At 40.5% G+C, this 24,846-nt stretch overlaps 1 protein-coding gene across 9 annotated transcripts; it reads right to left on the bottom strand.

Moving 5' to 3' along the window:
- Positions 1-3,629: 3,629 nt before the first annotated feature.
- FAM149A (family with sequence similarity 149 member A) lies at positions 3,630-23,374 on the bottom strand. 9 transcript variants are annotated; one of them, XR_010884421.1, is made up of 17 exons: positions 20,886-20,942; positions 20,394-20,538; positions 19,463-19,592; positions 17,892-18,034; positions 15,523-15,648; positions 14,939-15,115; positions 13,541-13,731; positions 12,020-12,174; positions 11,302-11,405; positions 10,845-11,072; positions 10,407-10,527; positions 10,107-10,235; positions 9,625-9,703; positions 6,397-6,499; positions 5,753-5,887; positions 5,399-5,578; positions 3,630-4,065 (listed from the first exon to the last, which is right to left on the bottom strand). XR_010884421.1 is itself a non-coding variant. In XM_013942109.2 (15 exons), the coding sequence occupies exons 4-14, from the start codon at positions 17,975-17,977 to the stop codon at positions 8,651-8,653; spliced, it is 1,470 nt and encodes a 489-aa protein (XP_013797563.1). In that variant the 5' UTR covers positions 17,978-18,034; positions 19,463-19,592; positions 20,394-20,538; positions 20,886-20,942; the 3' UTR covers positions 6,434-6,499; positions 8,604-8,650. The 9 variants fall into 9 exon arrangements, 4 of the variants coding, with proteins under 4 accessions (XP_013797563.1, XP_067154093.1, XP_067154094.1 ...); XR_010884422.1 differs by lacking the exon at positions 3,630-4,065 and adding an exon at positions 4,072-4,354; XR_001292502.2 differs by lacking the exons at positions 3,630-4,065; positions 5,399-5,578; positions 5,753-5,887 and adding an exon at positions 8,515-8,724 and having other exon boundaries at positions 6,399-6,499.
- Between the last annotated feature and the right edge of the window lie 1,472 nt (positions 23,375-24,846).

Here is a 24,846-nt window from a genome sequence, read left to right as displayed (position 1 = left end):
CTTGGAGGGGCGATCCGTGATGCCAAGTGTCTCTGGGACTTTAAAGAGTCTAGGCCTTACAATTTTGGGTATCCCTGCTTAGGAGGTGGCTTATCGGGCCTCAATCCCCACAGTTTCCATACGTCTCTGTCTCCTCTGCCTACTCTTTTGCTCAGAGCAGCAGGGTGCACCGTCTTCTCGACAGCAGCCGTATTCTTCAGGGGAACCTCCTGTATGAGCTTTTTGGATTTTTAAAGGCTTCCCAGTTCTCCAGAGTGACACTCAACATACAGCACGGTCCACCTACAATTGGTGTTTTCAATTTTGGCCTTATGTGATCGGGGTGGTTGGCGTAGGTACAACCTTTCTCAGGTTGTACTCCTTTTAGCAAAAGCTTCCCACCATTCCACCGATCTTTTCTTGAGATCCCTTTTAAATGTCAAATGGGTCAATTTGCCATAACAAAGGCGACAACTGCTGCTAGGGAGGTACCCGTACTACCAATGAGTCCACTACTTCTCTTTACAAATCCTATATTCATAACACACAAAGGGATAACAAATACAATGTGAGGTTTTACAAAATGTGGTCTTACTTATCGAGGTTTCTAGGTTTCTTCTTAAAGGTTACTTTTAAATTGTCCGGGTTTCCAAAGGCTTCCCACGATGATTCTGAGATCGGCCCTTTAATTCTGCCGGCATGTGTCCATCCTCGCTCTGCGGTGCGAATAGCAGTGTCTGTGGTAGATAAAACAAGGAAAGGTCCCTCCCAGTGGGGAGTCAAGAACGAGTCTTTCCAGGTTTTAATTAAAACCTTGTCTCCAGGGTTAACTCGGTGAATGGCTACATCTAGTGGAGGTCTCTGTACTATTAGTCCTTTCTTTATCAATTCTTGTCTTCTCTTCATAAGCTCTGTAATATATTTCTGTAATAATCTCTCTTCTACTTTAGGATGTTCTTTTGGTATTTCTAAATCATATGGCATCCCATATAATATTTCAAAAGGGGAGACTCCTGTGTCAGTTCTGGGCTGAGTTCGTATATTCAACAAGGCTAAGGGTAAACACTTGATCCAATTCATCTGGGTTTCCATCATTAGCTTCGTTAACTGTTTTTTTATTTCCCCATTCATCCTTTCTACCTTTCCCGAGCTTTGAGGATGCCAAGGAGTGTGATACTCCCACTTGATCCCTAAAGGATCTAATGTTTCTTTAATGACTTTGGATGTAAAATGTGGCAATATCTAGTTTCCCTACTGACTCTGGGGTATACCACACTTCAGGATTGATTTTGGCCTCAACTTCAATAGTAAGGGAGCATAATTTTATAACTAATTCTTGATTCTCTACTTCTAAACTGACTCCTAATTCAACCATCATATCTCGGCCCAGTAAATTATATTCAGCTTCGGGAACTAATAAAAAGGATCCAACACTTAATCGAGAGTCTGATTCTATTTCCACATTTTTAATTACTGGGACCTTAAAGGGTTCTCCCTTAGCTCCTATCACTTGCAATTTCTCTGGGGATGGTTTACACCCCCAGGGTACCGTTTGGACAGTAGATCTTTCTGCCCCAGAATCCACAAGGAATTCTACTTCTTGTCGCTGGGGACCCAATTTCGGTTTTATCAAGGGCTCGGTTCCTTTATGAGTCCCCAGCAGATAGAGCCCCTGACCCCCCCAATCTTCTTGGAACATTTGCTCATCCTGCATTCGCTTCCTGCAATTCCTCTTCAGATGCCCTTTCTTCTGGCAATAAAAACACTCAACCTGCCTCAAGTCCCTCGTCACGACTTCTCCGGGTTGTCCTTCTTGGTGAGGTGGCTTTCTTTTAGGTCCGTTATATGACCTAGGGGGTTGCGCCTGGATCCCTCTCTGTCCTTCTCGGACTGCTGCCACCAGAATCTTTGCCTGCCGCCGATGAGTTTCCTCTTCCCTTCGCACATGCACTTTCTGAGCTTCCCTCAGCAATTCGTCCAGTCTTCTATCTTGCCAATCATCTAACTTCTCTAACTTCCTTCTGGTATCTGGAAAGGCCTTTGCTACAAACTGTGTTTTCAATAGAGCCTGTCCCACAGGGGTACTGGGGTCTACCCCGGAATAAAGTTGCAGGTTTTTCCTAAGTCTCTCGAGCCATTCTGTTGGTGTCTCATCCTTCTTTTGTTGTTCCATGAAGGCCTTATTAATATTTTGCCTCCTGGGAACAGATTCCCTGATTCCCTGAACTATTATGGTTCTCAGATCAGACATATGTGTCCGATGCTCAGCATTCTGATTGTCCCAGTCCGGCCGTTGGGTGGGCCATTTAGTATCTGCTGTGGGACCTTGTTGGTGTTGTTGATCCCAAATCCGTATCCCAGCCCTACGGATCATTTCCCTTTCTTCCACTGTAAATAATATGCTTAAGATGGATTGTAATTCCTCCCATGTATAAGGGCTAGGACCTAAAAACTGATCTAATTTTTCAGCCACCCCTAAAGGATCTTCTAATAAATTCCCCATTTCTTTCTTAAAATCCCGTACATCCCCTGAACTCAGGGGCATGGACACAAACCCCATCCCTGGTTGCGGTCCTCCCATGGGGAGTTCTCACAAGGGGTACAGCTGATCAGGTCGCCCACCTCCCCTCGTTTGACTCCTCGTGACCCTTCGGGTTTCTTCTGGGGAACTAGGAGGGTCTAGATCCCAGTCCGGGGTCGTTGGGGGGGGGGGGGGGCTATGAGGAGGGGCTGGTGTTGGGTTTTGAGCTGGAGCTGAGGGAATATAGGCAGGAGGAGAAACGGGAAGTTCCTCCAGTATTTTGCTTTTCTTCCTCGAACCCTTCTCTTTCAGGGTAAATATCATGGTTTGAGTATCCAGTCTTATCCATAAACTAGCATACTCACTTTCTTCTAAACTAAAGGGCTCCTTTGAATTCACATATATAGTTAGAGCCTGACATATCCAATTTTCAAAAGACCCGTGTACTGGCCAATAAAGGGGGTCTCTTCTAATCTGCTTCCCACCCCATACTGGCATGCAGTAATGTACCATTTTCTCTCGACTTTTGCCTTTTCGGGAGAGCCAATCGTTCCAATACTTAATCATTAATCCTAAAGGGCTATCGGGTGGTATATCTGGTAACTGTACTGTAAAGCCCTCTATGGGATCAGAAGACTTGCTCTTTTTCTGTCCCATCTTCCGGAGCACACACACACACACACACGCTCAATCGCTCCCCTAGGTCGTGGCCCACGCCCTCGCGGACAATGGGAACCGCACTACTGTAGGGTCTGCACTCGCTTCGTCCCTTAGGGACGTCTCACTCAGACGTGCTCCAGGGATCCCACCCCAACCGAACGGAACCACTTACCAATACTTTACTCAATCCTGAGTCTTCGTTCGGATCTTCGTGCACAAAGTTTACGGGATACTGCAGTTCTTTTGCTTACTTGTCTGATTTAGGGTTCGGAAGTACAGGTTGTGGTAGGGGAACTACCCACTCAAGGGCCATCCGAAGATGGGGTGCCTCCCCTGAGTCAGAGTCCCGAAACCAGGGAAGCCTGTATCCGAGTCACGGCACCAAATTGTTATAGGTAAATGCGACAAATTGACAACCACTCGGGCCAGGTTGCATAAATTCCAATTTAATAGAATAATTGAGCAAGTCACAAGTAAGCAAAACAGCGCTGGGCGGCCAGGGAATCTCCTGCTCCACCAACGGCGTGCGCAATCCCCCGCTCACAGTCCCCTTATATGCCTGTAACTTCTGCGGTTGCACCGGCTGTTGCTGGGGGGGGTCGGGATGAAAGCTGGGGTCTTCCTCTGCGTTGTACATGGTGCCCTTCAGGTCGCGCGCATACATTTCACAATGCAATATCGCTCTGCTGGCTCAGTACAATCATTGTGGTGATAGCCCGTACTTAGCGCCTAGTTTCATGGTAAAATCACTTCACGAGTTGATAGCCCGTACTTAGTGCCTAGTTTCATGGTAAAATCACTTCACGAGTTGATGTAACAAATTATCACCTATCACAAGTCCACCCAAAAGCGCCGCAGGATGAGGGCTAGAAGGGCTTTCTCTTCCATTTGTGCAAAGCGCTGACCTACAGATTACAGGGCAGCAAAAGAGGTGTTATTGTCAGGTTTGCAACTTCAACAACTTCCGCACTTGCATGACCACAGCAATAAGCCTAGAAACACAGCACAGCAAGGACTGTGCATCTGCCTTGAGAACAGAACCAGGTGTGGGACAAAACTGAGGTCATATCAATACCAGTGAAACCAGCGCTTGTCCTTGCATGACACCTCTGGCCTTCCTGGAGAAAACTCCTGTACCACACAGTGCTCAGGCAAAGAGGAGTGGAGAGCCAACCCTGTGGGTCTGCCATTTACCTAATGCAAAAAACACTGCTATCATGAATCTTACATAGACTGGATAGGCAGGGAGGGAAGAGTTCAGAGACCAGAGGGAAGACAGAGAGGACTCACCAGATGGAATGATGAAAGACACAAACCCCACTATTTCATACACAAGAACAACACATGGTACAATTGTAGCAGAACGACAAGGCACTACCTCCTTTGATGAGTGCTAGCACAAAAAATTCCCAGCACAGATTAAAAACTTTGAATTACATTTCAGAGAAAGGTGAGGAAGAAGAGAGAGAACACAGAAGTAAGAGAAAGCAAGCCAACTCTCAAAATTCAGGAAATTCACACTGATTGAACTGAAACTAGAAACATACTCTGGAAGTGCTATACCCTCAAAGGGTATAGATCACTGTACACTATTTAAAAAGCTGGATGTCTACAAAGAAATCTGTAAGCTCTCCCATACACTGGGCTCTCCACACACACTGGGAAATACCTATCCACATCACCGTAAATTTGAGCCTTCTCTGGAGCAGGGGAAGATCTAATCCTGGTTAACCATGTATCCCTGAAGTTATTCTAAATTTAACATCAAAAGAAGATGCGATTTGTATTGCAAAGTTTTGGGAGAAGAAATCTCAACAAACATTTCTCAGACCATTTTCCAGGACAGGCAGGGCATTTCCAGAGCAAAACAAATGCAGGATTTCCGCCTTCTCTTGCTCCACGACGACCTGTCTTGCTGACACCCAGGACCAGAAAGCCAGAAGCAATCCTGTCCTGACACAGCACCCCATTAACATGCTGCTGGGCTGCACAGGCAATGGGAAGGAGACAACAGCGTAACATATGCTGGACTCTGGGAGGAAAGGAACGCCTCGGGAGAAAACAAAACGTGCTTGCAGCTCAAGCACAAAGCTGACACACGAGACAGCACTCAGAATTTTTCAGAGAGGACCATCAAGCACGTCACCACCCAAATCTCCGATACACTCTCTGCTGCTATGGCCACCACACCAAGAGCAGCACTGCTACATTATCTGGGCTTTCTCTTCAACTACTTACCAATGCAGTTCCTGGGACCAGCCGAGAAGGGCACGTAAGCAAACGGGTGCCTTCCCCTACAGTTCTCAGGGAAGAACCGCTCGGGCCTGAATTCCTCAGGCTCAGGGAAGATCTCCGGGTCTCTGTGCAGCGCGTAAGTTATAACAAGAACATTTGTGCCTTTTGGTATCCGATAGCCTTCTGCGGGGGAAAAGAGAAAGGCAGGGGAAAAGAGTCAACACAACAGCAAGGTAAGCAACTTTGATAAACTGCTGTACAGAACAAAAACTGCCATTTCCTTGGGAAACACCTCTGCTGAGAAGGTGCCGCCAGGATTCCAAGTGGCGCAAACAGGCCAAGCAGGATACTACTCACTAATATAGCAATCCTCCCGCAAGGTACGGGCAAACAGCGGAACCGAAGGGAAGAGCCGAAGGGCTTCTTTCACAACACACTCAAGGTACCGAAGCTTCTTCAAATCCTCCATCGTGACAGGACGCTCGCTGGTACCTGTCCAAAAAACAGACAAACAGGGGCAGTAAGACCGACACTTCCCTTTTCCAGTGACGCAAACACACCCCTGAAAAGGCTTCCAACTTACTCAAGCAGCAGCAACAAGACTACACTAAACTCTGGCACTGGAAGTTGGGAATCCTTTTTCTCAGCGAGGACTCTCACAGTGCTGTTAAACTCTTCCTGGGACACCTCACTCCAGCCCCCTTCCAGGACTCTTGTCGAATACCACAAGCACGCAGCAGGAGCTGCTACACCAACAGACATCAGAAGCACGTGCCCCAACCCAAGGACCCAACGCTGGCTGCTACCTTCTCAATACTCACTCACGGACGTCTCCCACAGCTCATCCCAACCACCTCCACCTACTGAAAGCTCCAGGGCAGCTGCACGGCATGTTCCAACCTCCCCCTCGATATCTAGGCTTACAAAGGACAATGTACCATATCCCCACACACAAAGGCCAGCATCTCCTCTGCCCCAATAAAGAAAGAATGGAAACGTACCAAACACCTCGTCCAGTTCTCTGTGAACCTTCTTCTGGGCTTCAGGATTATGCCCCAGTAAGTACAGCACCCAGTTCATAGCCGCAGCCATTGTATCGTGGCCCTAGAGGTCCAGATTCACAAAGATGTTCACTTCAACACTGTTCCCTGTGTGCAGGCAACCTGTGTAAATACGCTCGTGTGCGGCTGTTACGGAAAACCAGACACAGCAGTCCAACAACCAAGAGAAAAAGAAAAGTCAAGACTGCTGAACTCTATCCATCACATCAATTATCAGGGTATGATGGGACCAGTGATTCAGTCAGGTGCCTGAAAACTGACCAAAAGGGGAAAACTGTTGAAACACTTCTGCTGGCCAGCAGACACCCCTCTTTTCTGTCTCCTGTAAGCTTTCCATTTCAATTAGCAGGATCTTTCCTTTGTTTTTAAGTTTCAGAAGCAGGTGCTTGCTGCTCTGCTCTTCTTTTTATTCAGAAATTGACTGATTGACCCCTATGGCTCTACAGAGGTCAGCAATTCCCGCTTTCATGAAGTGCTGGATGAGCTCTCCACTGAGGTAGTTCCCGTTTCTACCATTACAGAGCCAAATAGGTGTACATTCATCTTTCCATTTATTCTACAACCTAAGATCTGGATTGCCCTCAAATGCCACAGGATGGATAACAAACACAATTTATCATCTCTTTTTTGATAGTTTTGTGAATGTCTCTATTGTACAGGAGGGAAGACCCATGACTGCAAAACTGTTTTGGACACGCCTTTCAAGAAGACTTAACTGTGAATTTTGAACATATACAACATCTCTGACCCAAATTTCTTAAGAAATTTATAGTCTTTAAAATGTATGAAGCAGACCTGAAACTCAAAACTGGTTTCTCAGCCACTATAACACCACTAAAGAATAAACTTAGTGTAGCCAAAGGAGGAAAACACTAAACCAGAAAAGTAATTTTTAAAAGCTTCCATTTACTCAGAAGAATGCAGTGTTTGACAACCATTGACATAAACCAGAAGTCTGATAACAGTATAGATACAAAATATGCATTACAAATACTTTATCTTGGATTACCAGTCCTTGAACATTTGTAAGAGAAGTGAGGAGAACTGGCATTAGTTCCCGACTGGAAGAAACTGATTCTGTTCTTAACTGCAAAATCTGGGCAAATAATTAAGTTTTTCTCCTCCTCTTTTACCTCTTCAACAGTTCTTCTACCACATCTATTCAAGCTGTACCCTCTTTGATGGAAGGAAGAGTGACTGACTGTGCACGCACACAGGATTAACACACTGGGACATGATCTTGGCTGTGACCCCTGGGCACACAATCCCAACCTCCTCCTTGATCTCCCCCAATTTGGGTCTACACACATGGAAGTATTAAATAATGCTTTCACCAATTAAAGTATTTTTTTTTATGTTAAACCTTTGAAGGATCAGGTACAAAGAAACATGATTGATTTGTACAGTAACAAGCAACATTTTATAAGAAATCTCAAGAAGTGGGGACTGTCTTACTGACATGTCAGCATGCAGGTTCAACTGTTTGGGATCTACAAACAAGTTTGGCCTGACAGCAAAATCGTTGCTTCCTGAAACAAAGTTTATCCCAGAAGTTTCACAGTAACTGACAAACAGAACAGCTTAATTAGAAGCAATAAATGAACTCCATCTTAAAAGAATTAAAAGAAGAAGAAAAGGTAGGGACAGACAATATTTACAACAGAGCAACTGCAATAATCAGAGAGACTAAAAACAGAGAAATGTTAAAAAAGGAGTTAAAGAGGAGATGCAGCAAACTCCTATTCAAAAAAAAAGCATTAATTTTATATATGATTGATGTTTGCATAGAGCCAGAACATCTTTAACACTAAGGAAACATGAAAGAGTGGGAACAGGATGTGACAATCTAAACATAACTTATTTGCTTCTTCAGGTGGAATAACGCTTCCCAGAGGAAAGAGAGAAAAAGCAGGAATGCCTGAGAAACAAGTAGAGGAGCAGAATCTTGACTTTGCAAAGAGAGCAGAGACCTGAAGCTTGGGGATCTCAACCATTTATTTCATTTTGCTCTAATTTTTATCTAATCTCTGCTTAGACAACTTTCAAAAAAGGCAATACCAGCATTCTGAGGATCACGAGGCTCAGCAGAAACTAACATACTGCGCACGTTCTCTACTACACAAGATGCTAGCTGGTAAATTAAGTACTTTATGCTCCATCAGTGCAGGGATTTTCTGTTTCTTTCTAAACTGAGTTAAGAAGAAACCTGAAATCTCTTCCTCGAGGTTAGAGGATTTCTCTGAAAGGATTTGTAGTAATGCTGTGAGCCTAGAAAACATAAAATGTTGTTTGTTAATTGTGGCAGAAACTGAAAGGCATGGCATGATTATATTTGAGTTACTTCTGTCAGCCTGCTCAGACAAATGGTTGCTAACCTGTTTGTATTCTCCTATCATCTCTTATTTATTACAATCATATAATTATTCAAACTCAAGGAAACGCATACATCCCATAAATGAATAAAGATTATGTACAGGCACTTAAATACCTCAGAAATTAGTTGGTCATCTTTATTTTAATAATGAAACTAAATTAGTCATGCAGGGCCTGCTCTTTTTGTTGTTACTATAAACAGAACTCTGAGTTGCAAACTGATCTTGATATTTTTTATTCAAAAGGATTTTATTTATGTTCAAATCCATAAATTTTCAATTTTATTTTTCCCCCACATTAGAATTTTACTAATTTGGTGAATTTATACGGGGACTAAAATAAAAGAAAATTGCATTTTGTGTCACAAAACCAGAAAAGTCATGGAACAGTTCACAAACAGGTAATTGTGTTGCCACTGTAAAAGCAGCAAAATATCCATCTTGTACATCACATAGCCTTGCCATAATTGTAAGAATGATGAATTCTTAATTAATGAAAAATAGAAAGAGGAGGAAACTCCTCCTTTTCCTTCCAACAGTCTTCTTTTCCTTCCAATAACCTTTCTTCATAACAACTACAAGATGCCTTGCATGGCTCCTAGTAGTCAATAGTTTGGCTTATTTCAGACCATGAAGGGAGAAGAAATTTCAAAACCAAAAGTAAAAACATCCTGCCAAGCACACCCATTCTTGTACACAGAGATGGCTCTCCCTGAGCTCATTATTTCTTGACTGTAGCATGGGTTAGTAAGTTTTGTTGACTTTATGCCTTCCAAGTAATTCTGATTTTGCCTACCTGTTAAAAATCCTTGATCCGTCCACATGCGGTTAGCAAAATCCATGAGAGTCAGTAATCTTTTCTGAGGTGTGTCTGTCTGTAAAAAGAAAAGAAGTACTATTTGTTAGTATGGTACTCTAATCTACTAAAATGGTTTTACTACAATTTTTATCATAGTCCAGCAGAGGGATCCCTAACAAACTGCAAAGCTCCATGCAATACTAAAAACTGTATACTTCTATGCATTGGTTGCCTCAAATGAACCGTTTGATGCATTAAGGTTGAAGAAATCTCTTCTTCATACACTAGTCTTGCTTTTCAAGACTCCACATCCCCCCAAAGCCTTTTAACCTCCTGTTCTCTAAAGGGATTAGGAATCCTATAAACCAGAAATCAGGAGAGACCCAGTAAAAAGTGCTGCAAGACCTTTTACAGACCAAAAATGGGCAAGAATAGAAGCTTCTTCACTTTTCCATGTCTCTGCTTACAGTGTAACATACCCTGAATATATGTGTTGTGTTGGGCCTTGAAATTTGATCGATAATAACAGTTCGTTCTCTGAGTGGCCGTTGCTCTGTACTGCCAGGAACTGCACTTGAAACTCTGCTATAAGCATAACGTCCTTGATGCTAAAAGAATTAAAAAGAGCATTGAGAGAATGCAGCTACTGAATCAGTTAAAATAAGAACTTTTCAATTGACATACAAAGAAGAGAACACGAAGAGAACACAAAGAGAACACGGGGACAGGCACAGTATAGCTTGAAGTTCTTCGCTAGTATGAAAATGAACATAACTTACAGAGCTCTGTTGCAACTGAGGTACTGAAAGATATTGTTCAACAGTATCCGAGTTTATTGGTGGTAACTTGTTCCAAGTTGTATGTGCATGAGCAGAAGATAAACGATCCAAGCTGGCCATACTACAAAATTTTAAGGGATCCTCTTTCAGGAAAATTCATATTAAAAGACTTCATAGCTGAAATAATGAGAAACACCTAAACAGTACATTTCTTAATAGAGCTCAGCTACAGAAAGTAACAGCATTTAATGAAGCAACAAAAAAATAACATAAATGCCAGTCCTTAAAGAACACCTTTCTGGTTGCTGTATTTTTCTGTCTGAATTCTATAATCAGTAACAAATCCTGCATTAGTTCTCAAGTATTTTGCAAAATCCTTCACTGGTGTAAGTTCAGTAAAGTTCTGAGGAAAGCAAAAAGTAAAATGAAAAAACTCACAATTTAGTCCCCCTAAGGATTTCATCATTGTACATATTAGGAGCTTCTGAGGAGGGTTGGTCAGAAGTGAGAGAAGGTAACCTACAATGGCTTGGTAGCTTCCTAGAAGATGCCAGCAGTACCCGAGATGATGAGAGAACACTGTTATCAGCAATTCTCCCCAGTTTAGTGTGCACTGAGTTTGTCACATTGGAGCCAATGCTATGTAGTTTGTCTTCTTGCTCATTCCTAGGGGAAAAAGAAGGAGAAAGGTATAGGGAGACAAAGAGGGGAAAAAAAAAGTAAAAGGATTTCTTAACATAGTATTATTGCAACTTCTACAAATCTAAACATTCAGTCAGATCAATGATGTGTGCAAAGGAGATGTCCGCATTCCTATAAACTTTTTAAAATTGCAAAACATCTTTACATAATATAAATTATGCTGCATTTTTGAAAATTCCAGACCAACATTTACCGTATTTTTTCTACTGTGGTCACATGCCTCTGTTGGAGCGGTTTTGCTTGAATTATCATAACACCATTCAAATCACTACAAAAATTGCTGGAGAAACGGTGAACCTAGTGAAAGCAAAAAATATGCTTTAACCTTTCAGTTTCAAGGCTTCTTTTTGAAGGAAGACCTCAAAAACATGTAGTTAGAAGATATTTGTACTTGTTTATTTAAAAAAAGTTTCAGTTAAGATGGTTCAGCAGACTTGTAAGTAGTAAATGGGGAAAATATATTGTCTTGCTTATTTTAAAAGATTCTTACAAACAAAATACAGTGAAATGTGTTACTGAACTGGAATGCAATTTGCAATATAAGCTTCAGTTGGAAACTTGGGGGAATCGAATTCCAGTTTCTTTTTTACTCAGCAGAGTCCAACCCATGGGAACAGAACCTGGAGCACAATAAAAGTAGAATTGTTTTCTAAGGAGGGAATAGAATCTAACAATCTAGTTTTTCTGCAAACTGATCTCAATGCTAAATTAAGCTTTTAGGAACCACTAAATGAAAACAAGCGATAGTAAGCACTAAATGCACACTGAATGAATTTTTTTTTCCTTTAAATGAGACGACTTATTTTAAGTATATATAATCAGTTTTTAAAAAGGCCTTTTCTAGCTTCAATCAGGACTCTATTCAAGGTTAACATAAAAGAGACTGCTGCTTGGTAGAAAGTCATTTTTACCTGTGATGGAACAAAATGGGGACCATAAGATACGCTTCGTGCTTCAGAGCTTCTGGAAAGAGGCACACTCCCAGCATCTGCTGTAACATGAACGACTGGCAAATATGACAGTTTAGCTGTAATAGTTTTCAGTTTTTCCACCTGTTTGTCACTCTCTGCAAAAAAACAAAACAATACAGGGAGTAAGAGGCATTTTTATACTTTTACCAGTCAGTATTTATTGAAATGCAAACAATATTAAACATCACAGTAAATACTTCTGCATAGTTTTAAGTTTCCATGATATTTAAAAATCTACCATAAATGATGTCTTTCTGAACGCATTTCCCATTTGTTTACATTTGCTCTGACAATGACAAAAAAGATGGTCTATACAGATGGAGTGTTTTCTCTCTTTTTGGGGGGGAGGGGGTTAAGAAAATACTACTAAGACTCTTGCAATGTTATTAACAAATTTCCCAGAGAGAGAATTACGTTTTTTTTTTAAGCTAAACAAACACATGAAAAGAAAGAACAAAAAGTCCGTTGAGCTTATCCTCGTCTGACAGCAGCTCCCTATTGTTTCATCATGGATATATACCATCATCTTATTTCTATTATAATCCCAAATTCTTTTACTCTCCTAGTCCAAATACTTTGCTTAGCTGTCTATTTGCATAAGTTGATGCCATTCATAAAAAGAAAAGATGACATATATCAGAAAACTGCTAAGTTATCCTCCTTAAACCATAATATTTAGCTAAACAATCCACCTGTGATGTGAAAAGCCCTTTTACATTTCAGACGTTAAGTTCTGCAAGCTTTCCCCAAAATTTTACTGTTTCTCACTTAGTTTTAAACTTACATTTGAGGCTGAGTATTCCAGTAGTTTCTAATGCCCCCCCACCCCTCAGGTGATTTTCTGTTACCGTCCTTTTAAAATACATTGAAAGAAGTGAAATTTCCCTTAGCCTCCAAGTACAACACATGCACACCAAAGAACAGAATTTCACTGCTAGCTAATTTTTCTAGGGTTTGCTTTCTTTACTAGAGTCTGTTAAAACATCAAAAAAAGTTATATGCACTGCCATTTCTTAATCCCACGTCAAGCTCACGAACCCTTGCAGTGTCAGCAAGGCTGTCTATCTTTTGTTAGTGCTTTGACTACCTAAGGGTTCTTTTTATTAACAAAGCTCAAGCAATAAAACTAGACGACTTTGGTTCCTAGTTCTCAGATTCAGAGCATGTTGTCTGTGATTCCCTGCTAGCAGCACCGATTTGCATCCTGAACTAGTGCTTTCTTGCAGTGGAGCTCTTTTGGTCAATGTTTTCTTCTTTCTACCTCTAAACCACTCCCCCCAAAATCAGTAAGACTCTTATTTAAGCTAGGGGTGATGGGTATCTCTGACAAGGCATTACATATCTTATAATGCGGTACTACAAACATGGATTTCTTAAAATATACAGGTTTCCCAAACTTTAAGAAAAATTTACTTTTCCAAGTTAGATTTGATTACTACCATTTCTAAAAATATAAAATACCTGTGATATTAATTTCCCTTTTTTTTTTAATCAGCTCCTCCAATGTTTCAATTATATTGCTCCAGATATGATCAAATACTTCAGAAGCTACAGCATCTTTGACACAGGCATTCGGAGACACAGGGGGAATGCCACGTTTACTCTTCTTCTCAGCAAGATGCTTTTTCTTTTGTTCCAAACTCTCATCATCACTAATAAATGAAGCAAATTCAAATGTATTACCACCTTTTTTGACAGTTTTTTTTCCCTTCTAATACACTGAGCAATTATAAATACACATACAGAAGAAAAAAAAAGTCAAACGTAGGTTAAAAAAATCAAATTCAGATGTACTGAGTACCTATGGGACTAGAACCTAACAAATACCTATCTTGATATGTTTTTCTTGCTTGCAAGCAAAAAAAAAAAAAAAAAAAAAAAATCAAGTCAGGGTTTTATAACAGAGATTTGCAACTCGAGAAAAAACAGCTTTATACATGGCACTTCATCATTTGAGGCTAAATTCTACATTTTTTTACCATAACATAAGGGAAGTAATGTTCCATGCATTTGAAAGAAGGACTGTCACATAGAACATTTTTTTACATCAGGTCCTGTCTATCTGGAAACATCTGCAACACTCATGCACCACTGATCAAAGAGAACTAACTCTGAAAGACTTCTGCAGCCTGACAAGAATAGCAGAGCCTATAAACTTATGCTCAACTCCTTCCTTTCCACTAATGTGCGGACACTTTTTTTTTTTTTCTTTCCCACCTGGATAGGCTCAGGCTCTCGAGAAGAACATTTTAACCTGTATTTACTTTTTCATTAATGTCATCATATTTTCCTTCTTGAGATTGCAAGGATGATCTCAAATTCACAATGGTTTCTACCATCTCCCTTTCTCTCCTCTGTTGTCCTCAAACTGGACTACAAACTTCTCAATTATAGCTGAGACATGATCACATGGTCTAATCCACAAAATGATTCGGTTACTTTCATAACAAGCCTTATAATGCCTAATGTTCTAGTTAGGGAGAATGAGACATCTCAGAATATAATCCTGAAAAGGAAACAAGAAACAAGCTTGGGAACAAGCAAGGGGAAAAGGGAGTCCTGAGTTCCGCTGCCAGTTTCAGAATCAAGCATGCATTTTATTGAATTTCCATGTACAAAAAAAACTTATAACAGCCTGCAGCTTAGTGGTGTAGACACATTCCTTTGACAGAGGAGATGTGAGTTTTGAACCACTAGAAAGACAATATAGGTAATTTTCCACACGACCAGTGAGTGCTCTAGGCACCATGCTACTGAATACAGGGATAGAGGGAACTATATTTTACATCAGAGAACCCTGACCAGGCCCAATAATAATTCATGATATTCTTCAAAAATATATATATATCTGTTAGTTACAGCTCCTTGTTGTCAAAAGCAAGATACTCTTCTATTTTTCCATCCACATCATAGATTTCTTCTTGCAGGAATGAATACGTGGAAGGGTCAGAGGCAGGAATCCTAGTGGAATTGGAATCTACTGATTTATGAACTGGAGATGCTGCTGGGACCAATTTAGAGCCTGAAATGCAGAGCCTGGGGAAAGAAAAAAAAAAAAAGGAGAATTAAATATTCAAAGAAAGAAGCAACCACATATTTAATTATGTTGAAATGTTTTAATAAAAGTAACACTTTTACAAATCTCTGAAGAGGGAAGACAGAACGAAGTGATTTTTTTTGCTAATCACCTTTTAATTTTAGTAAGCAAAGACCATGCAAGTGAAATACTATCCTACATAGTGCTCAGAAATTCAAAACAATCAAGAAACTTGTTTTAAATACTGAAAAATCTTACTTTATCACCTCTATACAGACAGCATGTCTTACACAGATGATAGCAAACTGCTGATACTTCTGCAATTCAATTATACTCTGAATATAAAAAAAAACCTAAAACTGTAGTCATATCAAAAGAGAAAACCTACAAAAAATTGTTAACCTACTCTTTTATGTCAGTAGCATATTCATGGAGGCCAGGTAAAACCTTAGAGTCCACAGAGCTATCACTTCTGCTCTGAAAATGCTGAAAGCCTTCATCCTTCGGTAATAGGAGCTGCTTTCCTAGAACCCTGAAAAAAAGGGGGGGGTGGAGATTTTAAATGAAAATCTACTCCACATACTAATATGAAAAATACAAACACCTGTAAACAGCTGGTAATGTGAAAGCACACCTTACACTTGCTTTGAATAAGCAGCGTATGGCAATGCCAGGTCCTTGTGCAATTCGTTACACTAACTAGTATTTAAGCAATCATTTAAGCAATTAAAGTTAAGCTGATTTATGCAAGAGGAAATTCTAGCTTATCATTTTTAATAGTAAATAAGGTCAAACATTTTAGCTTGTTATAAGGTGGATGAAGTAGGCAAAACTTCCTTTCAAAAGTCTGCAAGAAATTTTTAAAAACAGATGCAGTACACAAATAACATTTGTTATGACTTTGGTCGCTCATCCAGCTCTAGTGAACAATTCCATCAGTGTGAGCAGAAGTCATAATCCAAAATGTTTATATAAAGTTAGAATTAATGTACACTGATACTAGAAAATGCAAACACCAGCATACATAATGCACAGAGGCAGGGAGAGGAAAGAAAAGAGCAACTGCATTTAAATGTAGACACTATTACTCCGTAAAATGATTTCTGATGACAGTTTATGTAATTAATAACCATTGCTTCCTCAACTGTTTTTCATCAGAATTCACAAAGGATTCTCAGAAGAATTTGCCGGTCCCAGCTGTATCTCAGGCAACAATTCTCAGACTCTAAAATACCTGAACACATTTTGTTGAGAGACCTTTCACAGAACACTACTGTGTGCCACATGAAGCTCTAAGCAATAACCATTTTTTTACTTTTGCTTTTATAAACCAAGAAAAAAGGTCTTGTCTTTACACAGCTCTGATCTTTCTCTTATTGATGACAGATTTCCAGCATATTTACTTCCCCATACTGAGCTAAGTATTCAGAAACTGTCATAGCTACTTCACCAAATAAAGGACAGGACAACAAGTGAGCTCTTTGCTCATACCAGTGAAGCATGACCATCAGAAATAACCACCACTGGAGTCTCAGAAGTTATTCTTTTAAGTAACTACTCAACACAAATAGCATTTTAAGGCTTAATCTTTCTTTAGTAATGAAAAAAACTATTTTGTACCATATGCCTTAGTATGAAGTGATGCAGAGCTCCCCGATTTCTTTGGCTTGCTTTCAACCTTCCAGCATCAGATTTGAATCAAAAAAATCAAAAGTACAGGACATCACTTAAAAAAATTATTTTCAGTGAAAACATTTCTAAAAATATAGTGAATGATGTAATATTTTGAATGATGTAATATTTTGAATGTATTACACAGCACAAAAACCTGTCTGTTTTCTGCATGTTCTGCTGATTTTTACACTACCTAAAAAAAGTTAAAACATTTGGCTTATTGCTAGTGAAAATTACCTCACGTTTACAAATCTCTTCTGTTTCTGACAAAGTGTGACAAGTTTTGTTAGCTGATTTCAGTTTAATTTGCAGAGGACTGTTACTAGTAAATATATCTAAAACACAATAAAAACATTCTGCAGTTATTGACAGCACTCTTTTTAACAGTGTTAACAAATTATTGACTAGAAGATTACTTAGACACATGCAGAGCTAGGCTTAAAACAGCCTGGGGCCACCACATCTCACTAAGAATGACAGGCCATCATTTATGAAGGTGCGAGCACTACAACGCAGCGCAACACTGATGTCTTTCCTCTGTGTTACAAGCAGCAGACTTCAGGTGCTGCGATGCTTTGCACGTCTATGTAAAACAGTTCTCATTAATCATGTGTTAATCCTCAGATCTACTGGGCTACTTATTACTTCGCTAATATCAGACAGTGCTAATACTGATTTACATAACCTAGGAAGATATTATGACTGTGCAATAGATTAGAAGCATGTGCTCACCTTTGTTTTGCATTTCTTTTTAGAAGAATCAATAGAAGAAAGGAATAGTGAATTTCCTGAGATTTCATAGTATGCCTTCACCTACCCTAAAATCAAGTGTTTCTTTGTAAGATGCCTCATTTAATTAAAAAAAGTCATTATGAAAACAGGTGGTTTTTATTTTCCCATAACATCCTAGTAATCATTGCATTAATCAAAGTAAATATCATTAGCACTATAACAATGGCACAGCTCAGTCTCAGAGATCCAGATTCAAATGTAAAGTCTTACTGATACAATACATTAAGAGCAATTCAAATTAAGATACCAATCAAATTCACATTATAGTGATAACTAGTTAAAACCAGTATTAGCAAGAAATTTCCTTACCTTAGATGAAGAGATCGTTCAACCCAGTCTGCACATTCTGCTTGCAGGCTCTGAGTTTGAGAGGACACTTTTCCTTCAAACAGCATTTCATCAATGTCCCAAAATAACTGATGCACTCTCTGTGTGTTAGCCTTATCAAATTCCTGCATATTATAAAATTAATAGTTGTTAGCAAATATCTATTTATATTTATAGTCAAAAATCATATTTAAAGAGCAGGGTAACTGTAGACAAATTTGGCTGAACATCTCAGGATGGATCTTCAGACCACATACTTTGGACACAAAATTTATATGCTGCACCACAAAAAGAAACAGGTAGCTGGCCTGAGCAGGGTGATTTAGCGAAAAAGAACTACATTTCCTATGAAGTCAACAGATAACAGACAGTTGCCTAAGATTAGCCAACTGAAAACACCAGTTATAAAGTGTCTGGACTCTTGGCTCCCTCCCTACTCCAAACCCGAGTCACACACGCGTACTATACCTCTGAGACTGAAAGCCCCAAAGCCTCCTGCTTCTGTGAGCAGCATTTTTCCTTTCTGATTAAAATAACTAAGATGGCAACGAGGAGACACCTTCCTTCTCCATGACATACCCTGGTGGCTAGGAAACATCCCTCAGTCTGAGAAATGGCCTTCCACACCTTTCATGGAAGCTATAACTCAGTGCAACCAGAAATGGCTGAGACCACAGGCACAGGCACTCAGCTGAGGGATCCCAGGTTTGATGACTGTCTAAATGTTACATTGACCACTTCACTGCACAGAAAAAAAGTGATAATAATCAGGGACCAAACCATATCTGTTCACTTCCAGCTGAGTGCTCCAACCATTCCAGGCCACAGAGTGGACCACACCAAACAGGAATGGCAAAGTAACTCTCACCCAGGCTGTGATACAATCTAGGGTCAGGCATTCTCCTGGATGGTGACAGACTGGGTCAGTACCTTACAGATTAGGCCACTACACTAAAGGTGTAACTACCACAACCACTACCACTGGCTTTGTTTAAATGGAAGTGACAGTGGCGGGTGTGCTTTTTGATTTATTCAATGCTGCCAGCATGCGCTAAGCATGCCTGAGAGATCAGACACCTTAATGGACTTAAAATACATCTCCATCATCTATGAAACAGAACTGAGCTTAAGCAAGAGCTAAATACTTACTTATTAAGGCTGGGACATTTATATGCATACTCACGAACATACTGCATGATTCAAAATGTTCAGAATAGTTCAATTGAGATGTTTCCTGCATTATGCAGCATTTGAAAACAGGTATTTTATCACTTACTTGAACTCAGAAACCTAAATTCTATCTTCTTTTGTAAAACAGGCTTGTTTTCTCCAAATTTCATTGTTTCATACTGTGTTTTTTATTACACATCAGCTGCACTGATATCAACTTGCACACAAAACTATTTCTTCATTACTAAATATACTTAATCATCAGGCTATCACGGATGGAAATGATCAACTCTTCTGAACACGTGTTCCACATCCATTTTCTGCAAAAATTAACCTTTTCTACAATATTTAGATAATGTATTGTAACAGCTTCTGTGACGTACATCATCCCTCCAAGAGTAAAGTGAACTTCTTTCTGTAGACAAACCAGTAGTATAGCTGTTTATTCCAGACCAAGAATTTTTCAAGTCTGTAGGTGTTGTATGACCACTAGAAAGTGATGAAACTGTTTCACTGTGGAAAGAAAACAAATTAAAATGAAGAATACAATGATTTTCTATACAAATGTTTTAAAAATAATGCAAGTGATCAAATAAATGGATAGTGATGCATCCTCCTGCTGGACACATGATTTTCAGGACATACTATTAGAGTCAACGTGAAGAATTACAAGTATATGTCTGTAAGCAGAGGGCAATGTGTATACGCTCTTATGTGTACCATTTACTGCCTTAAAGACAACTCTTTCCACAGTATTACAATTTTGTATGTATACCATTTTAATTTTAAGAGCACTCCAGAACTATACTTAAGTATTTATTTTGCCTGCGTACAGACAAATATAAATACACACACACACCCCTATTTGCACATGTATCTACTTTTTCAACTCTAACAATTATTTTATGTTCTCCAGCACATCTAATGAGCACACCAAAAACTACACATTACTGATAACATAAGCCTTCTTTAACATTATTAGAAGCTACCACAAGAAATTATTTAAAGCTGAGCATAAAATCTCTACGAATGTGTCAATTCCATCCAGCTGTATAACTGTACACATAATATTTTTTAGGCCATTAGACTTGGTTTGCTTTAAACCTTGAATTATGAGATTCCAGCTTCTCAGAAAGCTCTAACTGGTCCTCTGCCAGCTACTACCAACACTGGCATACAGTGAAAGCAAGGGCAGTCAGACCTGCAGGCCAGCCAAACCCTACCCAGTGTTTATTGGAATGAAACTTCTGGAAAATTAGTTGGCCTGCAAAGCTGGCTACCATTATCTGCCTTTAACCATGAAGTCTGACTTACCTTCCAGGATATGCTCTAAAAATATGCAAATCCACAACACAAACAGGGAACAAAGTTGAAAGCCTCTAAACAACGGTTCAGGTCAATTTATATGCCACGTTGCATGGAATCTGCATATTTCTATACCTAGGCAGGAATTACTCAGCTAGTGGAAGCAGAAGGAAAAACCACAGAAATGTATTCTAATTAACAAATACCATACAAAAGTAGTAAACAAATTAGAGAAAGCAAAGATAACAGACAAATATTTTCTTAGCCCTATAATAATAAATTAAGCTGACTAATATGTAAAAGGCTGAACATCACGATCTCAGCTGATTAAACTTCTGCTTTACCTGCAAATTAAACTTATTTGAAAAGTAAAATTCCTGACCTAATAATTGTCATCCATAAAAACGACTAAAAGCATGACCAGTGAAAATGAATACCCATACTGAAACAATTAAGCCCAGAGTCCATTAATGAAGTACTATTTCAGAAGTTAATGCATACCAAGTATAATCGTCAATGGCTTCCTGCACATTTTTCTCAAAAAGCGTTGGAAGAGACTCTCTGCTTTTTTCTGAAAGACATTTATTTGTAGGACCTTTGGACAGCCCCTTCCTGTAAACATAAAAACACATCACTCTATAATATTAAATAAGCTTAAGTCCCCCAGAGAAAAGTGGAAAGCATCTCTGTCGAATTTTTCAATCCTGTCCATGAACACAAACATTTGCTTGAAACAAACTACCTTGTTTTAAAATGTTTTTTATTTTTCACTATTTACATGAACACTTTTTCAGTAAAACGTATATGTAATTTGAGATTTATTTTATTTCACAAGCATTCTGCTTCAATTTTGCACTTCAAAATTTGCCTGAAGCTAACACAAATGCAGCAGTGCTTAACTATTCCAGGAACAGTTCAAAGGCACAAAATAATGATTGTTCATACAGTAGTTATTAACTATGTGTTTCTGTTCAATCATTAACCTAGAGTCAATTTTCTCAGATATACCTCTGCATAAAAACAAGTTACAGATATGCTGCCAAGCAAATGATTACTAAAATTATTACTTTACTAAAACTACAAATGCTCAACTTGGCTGTTTTGGTTAAGTCAACTGTGATGTTAGTCCAACATCAAGAACAAGGACATAGTCTCAATACATTTACAGGCTGCAAGACTTTTTTTTTTTTTTTTTAAACAGAAATTGCTTATAATCATGCATTTCTACAATCCTGTTAAGTTCCATCATTACCATGCTAAACCCTCCTCTTCAAAGCATATACAGATATGTCAGAGTTCCTCAGAAAAACTTTTAAGACAATGGATTCCTTTCTCTGTAGAAGTTATTTTCATCCCACAAAATCCTCAGATCATAACTGTGAATAGCAGCATGGCTGCATCAAAGTACACTTGCAAATGAGTAACTATAAGGAATCAGCTTATAGTTTTTGAGTTCTGTTGATGTCTTCCACCAAGAACCGTGTGTTGGCCCTGCAACAGTCATGACTGCTCCACCTCCTTCCTATCCTTTCTTACATTTGTCCTGCCTTTCGACAGATTACAAGGATATATCTGTCAAAATTTAACTCCCCACTCAATCTAACCACAACACATATCCTACTCCTATGCCTTGGCTAACAAGCAACCATAAAGCTACCACAGGATAAACTTCTTATCAGGGAGGTGCACTTGCAGGGACCTGACTTGCAAGTTCTTGGAGGCTGGGTCAACAGTACAGGAAAGCATGTCTATATGCTCACTCTAATCTCATTCCTTGGTCCCTAGGCACCTGCTTTTGTCTACTGTCAGAAAAAAAGATACCATATAAGTGACTTTGGCATGGGGCAGTCCCACGAAAACTTCATGCTGCTGTGACAGCAAGCTCTGTCTCCCAGGCAGTAGCGCTCAGCTCACTTCCACCCATCATTCTGCACGGGCAGCTAGTTCCCTTCTCTGCCACTTCATCTGCCATGTTACTGCCCAGTCGGTCTTATGGGGTCTTTCTGATTTTTGTCATACCTGATCCTTGTTCCTAGTATCTTTCCACTGCTTCATATCATCACCAAGCCTTCTCACTTTACCTCTCGCCTCTTTACCTCGGCAACTAGGGATATCTTAAACAACCCAGGGCCCAACACAGGCCCCTGTGCAACAGAGCTGGAACAGAAAACATTGTTTCTTTCCTGTCATAGTGATTTGCCCCTGCAGAAACCTTTGCTCTTGTACCCTGGCTGCTGAGTTCCCCCAGAAAGCTTCAGCAGGAGACTCTGGTGAAAGCCTTTGGCAAGCCAAGCAGACTAGACTGATCGGACCTCCTGTACCTATAAGCTTCCTTACCCCTCAAAGAACCACAAGTAGTTTGTTGGGGCTTTAAAAGAAACCTACATATATGAAATCACCCCCCTCCGCACCTCCATGAAATATCACCAATAAAACTTCAGACTTTCTCTGTGAAACACAGCATATGTGTAACATTTAATGGCATCATATATGGTGTGTTATGTAGCAAGAAAAGGGTTTCTGCCCCATCATTTCACTGCATGTAGCAGTATTTCTCATTCTGACTCGTTGGACCACATCACATCAGAAGGTGACCCAGGACCTGACTGCAATGAAACAAAATGAAAGAAAAAAAAAAAAAGAGAGAGGAAAGGCACGCACACACGATGTGCACAGCCCATTCCCGCAGCGCTGGCAGGCACTTCCAGCAGCCAGCTCCTGACTGCTCTCAAGCCTTAACCAAAGCCTCCGCAATTGCAGGCATAAAATCACGACAGTACAAAGCCACCCGCTCTCTGCCCACACGCCGGGGCTGCGCTTACCACCCCGTCCCACAGCGCGCTGCCGACCCGGCCCGGGGACGCCCTCCCCGGCAGCCCCCCGCCGCCGCCGCCGCCGCGCTCACCCCACCACCAGGAGCCTCCGGCGGCCGCAGCAGCCGCCCGGCGCCCCGCATCGGCGCCGCCGAGGGACGGAGCGGAGGCGCCGGGCGGCCGCGGGGGGCCGAGGCCGAGGCCGAGGCCGGGCGGTCCCGCCGCCGCCGCCGCCGCCGCCGCCCCGGGGCGCCCGGAGACTCCCGTCCCGCCCCGCCCCGCCCCGCGCTATCCCCGCACGCACCCCGCCGTTCCGCGGGCAGGGGTGGCAGGACAAGCGCAGGCTGCAGGTTTACACTAGGCCATTGCTCACTGGCACCACTACATAAATTCTAATACCTATGTGTTTTGCTGAAGCATCTCTCAAAGAAGAAAGTGCATCTCTTCAAAAACAAGGGAGGAAAAAGTACTCTTACCAGGAAAGAAAAATAAAAGGCAATATTAAATGCGCTGAAAATTAAAACTAAAAAAGTATGGGGTATAAAGCCTCTTGTCACAAGGAAAAACTCCAGCAGCATTAGACTCATATTTAACTCTTCCAAATGTCATAATTTAGCATGTAGTATTTTATTTGGTTATAAAAGGAGTATGGAAAAAGACTACGCTTTTTTGTTTCCTGACAGTTAGTTACAGAATTATCATCAAGCATGAGCTTTTTTAAAAAAAGCTCCCCATGCTTCTGATCCAGCATAACTTTAAATAAAAATTTGTATTAAATGTGTTATAACAAATCTCATCATCCTTACCAAGCATTCTTTTATAGATAAGAGTAGGTTGGTCCTCAACCTTGAGCATAAAAAATTGCATATTTGCCCATCTTTTGATTTTATTCAGCTCATCAGGATTGTCAGACTTGTAACAAAAGCCTGATGACAAACTATTTTTTCTGCCATTTCTTACTTAGTTTTAAACTTCTGCTTGAAGTTGAGTATTGGAGCTATTCAAGAAAGCATCTGGATATGGTCCTGGGCAATGTGCTCTAGGTGGCCCTGCTTGAGCAGAGGGGTTGGACTAGATGATCTCCAGAGGACCCTGCCAGCCTCAACCACTCTGCGAGTCTGTGATTCCAGTAGTTTCCAATGCCCCTCGCCAAGTATTTTCCTGTTACTGCAGAAAATGTTACCCAGACTTTAAGGGGATCTCACTTTCATCAATGACATGTTACTCTGGTAGCACTAGGTTTTGGTCACTTTGGTCCTAAAGACCAATCCACACAGGTACATAAATGTTCTTTAAGGCAGTAAGGGCTGACTTTTCATAATCTCTGCACTGTACAAGAGACAAGAAAAAGAGCGCAGGGGACGGCAACAGAGAATGACCTTTGTCAAGAACTCCACTTCCCCTTTTGAGATACTACAGCAAAGCAGAAACTGGTTTCCAAGTGTTGCTCCATGCCCACTTACACACGAACACCCACCTGCATGCTTAAATAACAGGTACCCATAGGGTAAATGCAGTAAGACTACAAAAGAGATGAATGACTAAAACAATTACTCTGCTGGAAGATTAAAAACTTGCATGTAAGAAGTAAGAATTCTGAAAATGGTAGCAGCAACACAGGACAGGATTCAGATGTTTTTACTCTTTGC

Source organism: Apteryx mantelli, chromosome 5 (genome assembly GCF_036417845.1).
Source record: "Apteryx mantelli isolate bAptMan1 chromosome 5, bAptMan1.hap1, whole genome shotgun sequence".
In the NCBI taxonomy this organism is placed as follows: Eukaryota; Metazoa; Chordata; class Aves; order Apterygiformes; family Apterygidae; genus Apteryx; species Apteryx mantelli.
This window is presented reverse-complemented; position numbering and strand designations above follow the sequence as displayed.